The 6,583-nt window shown below is 31.0% G+C and overlaps 1 protein-coding gene across 1 annotated transcript in view; it reads right to left on the bottom strand.

Moving 5' to 3' along the window:
• The window catches only part of LOC111629818, a 110,601-nt gene extending 105,254 nt beyond the window's left edge, over positions 1 to 5,347 (bottom strand). Inside the window, exon 1 of the mRNA XM_023373726.1 lies at positions 2,785 to 5,347. Coding sequence (XP_023229494.1) covers positions 2,785 to 5,166 — 2,382 coding nt within the window. The 5' untranslated portion in view covers positions 5,167 to 5,347. The remainder of the gene's footprint in view (positions 1 to 2,784) is intronic.
• Between the last annotated feature and the right edge of the window lie 1,236 nt (positions 5,348 to 6,583).

Genomic DNA, 6,583 nt, shown 5'->3' with positions numbered 1-6,583 from the left:
CAAATTTGTATATATATATATATACTGTATATATATATTTTCTTGTCTCTCGTCTCAGAAAAATTAATTCAAGATTCAAGACTTTCATAAAATTAAATTTACAAATCTGAAACAAAAAAGTGTTGAATTTATCATAATTTTTAATTTCAATAAAAATAGTTAATACAAAGATCTTATAAGTTACTCATGTATTTTCATTCTATTGATGCTCTATTTTAATTGCCCTCTCATTTGACTACAGCAGGGGTCGCCAAACTTTTTTAACTGTCGACCCCAAACCACTTTCCAAAGCCTCACATTGACCCCCACCATAAAGTTTTATTACAAGTGTATGTGTATGAGCAAAAAAAAAAAAAAAGAACGTTGTGGTCTCTGTATAAGTAGAAAAAAAAAAAAAAAAGGTTGTGACCCCTTAGTCTCATCGACCCCCCCCAATGATGTTGCGTCGATCCCTGAGGGTCAATATCGACCACTTTGGTGACCCCTGGACTACAGTATACTTTTGTTATATTTTTGCAAAGTTCCCAATAGCATAAATAACTACCAACCACAAATTTAAAGGAAATGAAAACATTTTATTTAACTGGGAGTTGGAGATGTTGCAGCTGTGTTAAAACTTACACCAAATTGTAAATGGAAATCAGATATAGATCTACTTCTTACAGTTTTCTGTTTTGACCTTCAATTAATCATAAATACTTCATTTCAACAATTTTCACGTCATTTGTTGTTAGTTAGTGTCATGTTTTTTGGATAAATTCAAGTTTCTTTAAAAATGGAGAATTGATTTTTTTATAACAAGGCATGGAAATATGTATTTACTAATTCATTAAGTAAATTAGTAAAAGATGGAAAAATAAAATAATTTGGTGATGGAAAAATGCAGCTCACCTTTCCTTCTACAAAAAAAAAAAAAAAATTGAGATTCGAAACCAGAACAGCCATGCCATATGGTCTTGTGGCTGTTCTATATAGATTGAAACATAACCACTATGCTACTCACTCTTAAGAACATATTTGTGCCAGAGCATATAAATCCAATAACTTAAAACTGGTTCCTTTCTCCCTCAAAAATGCTTAGAATAGAGGATTTTTGACTATTACATATAGGTTTAATTTCACAAACTTTTATTTTAAATGTAAAGTATGGTTAAATGTTAGGTAGTGATTGTGTTGCCTTTCCTTGTTAATATAAATCCTAAGTATTTCTTATAACTATAGATTGAATTTAATAGCAGTTGCTATGTTTTTCTGTTCAGAGATAGCACTTTCCTAATAAGATATTTTTACCAGACATGACTCTAAAGTTTTTCTGAATAAATCCTAATATGCAATTTTTGTTATTTTTGCAACTTTATTGCTACTTTTAAGCCTTTAGACACATTTTGTTGAATTCTTTTTTTTATAGAAAACTTGTAAATTTTTTTATTCCAAATGTACTCTTGCAAAGAAAAGGATTAATGCCATAGTTGATAGCTGTAATTTCAAATAAATGGATATTTTGGATTATTGTATTACTCTGAAAAATTAATAACATATTAATATCACTATTATTTAATATAATTAAAACGTCCAGAACTTTTATAAATTCACATTATAATTTTCTTATTAATACCAATAAAAACTTAGTTTGAGGAATGTCACTCATCAAAAAAATTAGACTTATCAAACCAGTTCACAAATGTCCGATTGTCACAAATTCCCAGAACAACAAGGAAAATTATTACTTAAAAAATTTTTTAATTTATTTGGAAAAATGTTGGATCGTTTTGAATGGATAAGGCCAATTTCTTGTTTAAAGAGTTAAGAAATCATTTTATTATGTAACAATATTGTGAGTGAAAAACATAATTGATTTACTAAAAAAAAATTCAAATTTGTATATAGTGGTTCACTGTAATAGTAGCTTCAATATAAATTAAAATAGTAGCATAATGTAAATTATAATAAAAAATATTAGATATTAATATTATATACACTATTATATAATACTATTTATTATATTAAAAATGCAACAAACAGTAAATTAAAACAGTAAAGGAATTATAGTTTCACCTAATTGTTCATTCTCTTTTAAACAAAATTACTTTCTCTGTAATTGGATTTATGATTAAGTACATCAAACAAAACCTTTACTATTCAGTAAATAATTTTAATGTAAAATTTGACAAATATTTTAGATCAAATTTTACATTAAAATTATTTACTGGATGGTAAATGTTTTGTTTGATGTACATTATCTTTTAGTTTTTTTTTAATATGTGATATGTAAATATATGTAAAAATAAAGATTTATTTTTGAATTTGCTACTTTAGAAATTTTTACTGCTAATTTTTCAACTTTTTGTGGCTACAAAATCTGATCTCTACTTACAATTAATTTCTGATTATTTAGAAAATCATTTTCTATTAATTAATTAGAACTTCAGCATACAAAATTTCATTGAATTGAGGTATACGATAATTTTAAATACACAGAAAACTTTAATCAAAACAATGCAATAAATTTTTCAGATATATAACATTAAAAACTCAAAATTACAACAAAATTTTGTTCATAATGATAGTCTTCTGTTTTTTGCATATTAATAAATTAAATCAATTAATTTTATGAAATTCAACTTCAAACATATTCACAATATTTACTTTGTATTAGATTTTAACAACTTAAATAAAAATTCGGCTAATTTTCTGAATAACTTATTCAAATAATATAAATTTGTTAATAATAAATCTTTTAACTAGCTATTTTTAAAATGTTAAGTGATAGAAAATTATACTTACTACTTCATCTGAATAATTAAAAGATTTATTTTGACGACCGTGCTGCTCACTAAATTGTTTAGATGGCGAATGCCAATCTTGATGTCGAGAAAACCTAGATCCCTGTGTTTTCCATCTTTCATTTTCCTGTTCAAACTGATTTCCCCTAGAATCCTGATTATTATTTTGCCAATCTACATTATCTTTATTTATGGATCCAGATCCCTGAAACTGAAAACTGTTATCATGAAATCTATCTTGAGAACTTGATGTAGTTTGAGAATTATCAGACCAGCGATATAATGGATCTTGTAATTTGTCTTGTGGTAACTGACTTCTTTTATCATGATTTTGTTGCCAGTTATTTTTAGAACCAAAATGTTCTGATTGTTGAGATTTCCTTTGTCCCATATTTAAGTGATCTTGTTGACGTCTCTGTCCAAATTTCCCAGATTGAAAATGGCTTTTTTGATTTGATCCAAACTGATCTTGTTTTGGAGACCTTTGGCCTGATGGAATGTTATCTAACTGTTGAAAAGAGCCTGGTCCCGATTCAAAATGCTCTGTTTGATGCATAGAATGCTGGTCTGTTCCAAGATGATCCATAAGACGTGGTCTTTTACCTGAACCATAGTCTAAAGATAATAAAGGTCTTTTTGCAATTGACATATTTTCTGTTTGTTGATAAGATCTTTGTCCAGAACCAGAAAAATCTTGCTCAAGTAGTCTTTTCCCAGATCCAAAATTTTCCATTTGATGACTTTCTTCTCCAGACCCAAAATGTTCTGATTGATGACCCAACCCTGAATGATCTGGTTGTTGAAATGGCTGCCTTCCTCCTGATTGAACACTTTCAGATTGGAATCTTTGCCCTGATCCAAAATATTCAGACTGTCCAGATAATTGTTTTTCTAAATCATCTGATCTTTGATTATTCCTTGGCCTTATACCTGTTCTAAGATAATCTGGTTGAAGTAGGCTTTTTCCTAATCCCATATTTTCAGAATGCTGAGGACGAGACTGATTGAGATAGTCAGGTTGTAACATTCTATTACCAGAATCTGACTTTTCTTCCTGATGAGATGGTCTTTGATTTAATCCATATTGTTCCGATTGTTGAAATGATCTTTTTCCTCCGAAATTTTCTTGTTGACGGAATGATCGCTGACCACTTTGTCCACCCTGTTCATTTTGTTGTGGAGGTCTAAATTGCCAGGGTTTTTGGTAATCTATAGCTCTTCCTCCTGAGTCTTGTTGCCATTCTTGTTTAGAAGAATGTTGTCCATCAAATCTAGATCTTTGATTCTGATTCCATATATTTGATTCATCCTGATTTTGTCCTTTATTTTGTGTAGATCTAAAATCCCTGTTTTGATGCCAGATATTTTGCTGATTCTGATCCTCATCTATTCTTGGATTTTCTTGCCAATTCTTTTGAAAAGATTTTGTTTCTTGATGTAATGGAAGTAAAGATTTCCTTTGTCTTTCATTATGTTGCCAACTTTGTTGTGTATGTTCTGATTGATATGAGGTCTGAGGCCTAGCAGCTTGATTTGGTTGCCATTGCGAGCCTTGTTTATCATGAGGAATGTGATCTTTCATAGAAATTGATGATCTAAAACCTTGATTTTGATTAAAATTATCTTGCCAACCTTTATGTAATTCTGATTGATCTTGAGGGGGTGGGAAGTGATGTCTAACTCCTTGTGTTGGATGCCATTCTTGTCTTTGAAAATCCAAATTTACTTGACTTTGAATGTTTACATTTGTTATATTTCCTGTCCATCCTTGAATATTTTCATCTTTTTCTTCCTGAGAAGAAGACTGTTTCCACCTTTGATGAGAGGAATCAGAAGTTTCTGAATGTTTTGAGGGCATATTTTGTTGCCAATTTTCACGATTTTCTTCTTGAATTTTTGACTCTCCAGCCATTGATTCATTTGTTGATTCTTGATTTTCAGTTTGAGTTAAATTCTGCTTTGATTGCCAAGTTTGCTGTTGTCTTTGCTGCTGATTTGTTTCTCTTGAAGTTAGTGGTGATGTATTGGTATTTTCATTTGAAGGATTTGTTACTGTAGACTTCTGTGAATTATCAGTTTGTGAATTGTTAGCTTGTGAGGTAGAATGTTGTTCCTTTTCCTCATCAGGTGGTGGTGGAGGTGGTTGTGTTGGTGGAGGTGGAGGCTCTTCCTGGTAAACCTGAAGAGCTGGTATTTGAGTAGTTGAAGTTTTGTTATCTTCTGGAGGAGGAGGCTTTTGATCATCTTTTGGCAAAGGTGGATCAGGTGGTGGTGGATTGTTTGGGTCCCAAGAAGTCTGCCAAGACTCTACAGGTGGAGGTGGTGGCATTTGAGGGGGTCCTTGAAACCAACTTGGAGGTGGTGGTGGCGGCTGTTGCCACATATTCTGTGACTGCCAATTTCCTTGTTGCCATGGTGCTGTTGTTTGAGTATTTGGATAAGTCCACTGCTGAGCACAAGTTTGCTGAGCTTGCCATTGTTGAGCTTGAACTTTTAACTGATTTAGCTTTTGTAATTCATCTGCATCCTTGGGAGCAAGCTGTAAATAAATAAGTAATATCTGAATATTTAAATCAAAAATTTTCTCAGGTCTAATTCAAGTGCCTACATATTTAATCTTTAATACATTAAAAATAAATTATTTAAATCATAACTCAAACACAAAAGTTGCAATAATAATAATACTAGCTACATATGCCAGGCATTGCTCAGGTATTTGAGGGGGTGGGGATTGGTGAGGTTGAGTGGTGAGGAAGAGAGTGATAAAAAAACAATGGTCTTAGGAGCAAAGATGTACATTTATTGACCTGTGTTTACAATAATAAAACTGCAAAACAAAAAAATTGCTCGAGCTAAAGTTAACAGGGATGAAATCCCAACATATTTGTCCCATAGACTTAACATTGTACTGTACATTTGTCACTTCGCCATGCCTAAACCATTGCACCTTTCTCAAATCTCTCTTCAATGGCATCATCTACAAGAGCTTTAATTTGATAACTAAATCATACTTTTAGCCCCAGTCATTTACTAAAACTAAGTTGGACAAACTGAAACCCTCTTTCAATTAATATATAAAGTACCTTTAAAACCAGCATATAATTTATTCATTGTAAACATTTTAGGTCACATGTTTTTAATAGCCTTCTTCAGGCATTCAAAGAATAACATAACAAATGAAAAATTAGAATATACAATCAATTTAAATTAACTAACATTAAAGAATCTTTGTAACAGTTACATTCAAACTCTATACAAATGATTTGTGGGTTTTAAGTGTTTGCATTATATTATATTACTAGCTGCAAGGACCCGTTTCACTGGGTTTTTATTTGTTCGTACATTTGTATGTAATATAGTTTTTTTTTAATATATAAAAGACTGTTTTTCTAAGTAATCTAGAATCTAGCTGCAAGGACCCGCTTCGCTGGGTTTTTATTTGTGGGCAAAAAGTAACAATAGTGAAGATTAAGATAATTACATTATAGCCAATCTTACCCATTTTCACAAAATGCAAGAATTAGGTCTCCAGTTTCCAGACGTTTCCAGAGAATTTTTACATGAGCATAAAAATATGTTCGATTTCCCGCAAAAGCGCAAAAAACCGCCTGTAAATCTTGCATGCCGCTTTATATTAACACTTCCTGGTCCCGATTCTATTTCTGAACGTCTCCTGTTCACGTCCAGTCAAACGAACTATTTTCAACGTTTCTGGAACGTTTACAATCGTTCTATAATCGAACCAATATTCGAATTTTATGTTCGAATTTAATTCGAACAAATTCGAACAAAACATTCGA

This window comes from Centruroides sculpturatus, unplaced genomic scaffold (assembly GCF_000671375.1).
Source record: "Centruroides sculpturatus isolate CEXI.00-Female unplaced genomic scaffold, Cexi_2.0 scaffold600, whole genome shotgun sequence".
NCBI classification, from domain to species: Eukaryota; Metazoa; Arthropoda; class Arachnida; order Scorpiones; family Buthidae; genus Centruroides; species Centruroides sculpturatus.
This window is presented reverse-complemented; position numbering and strand designations above follow the sequence as displayed.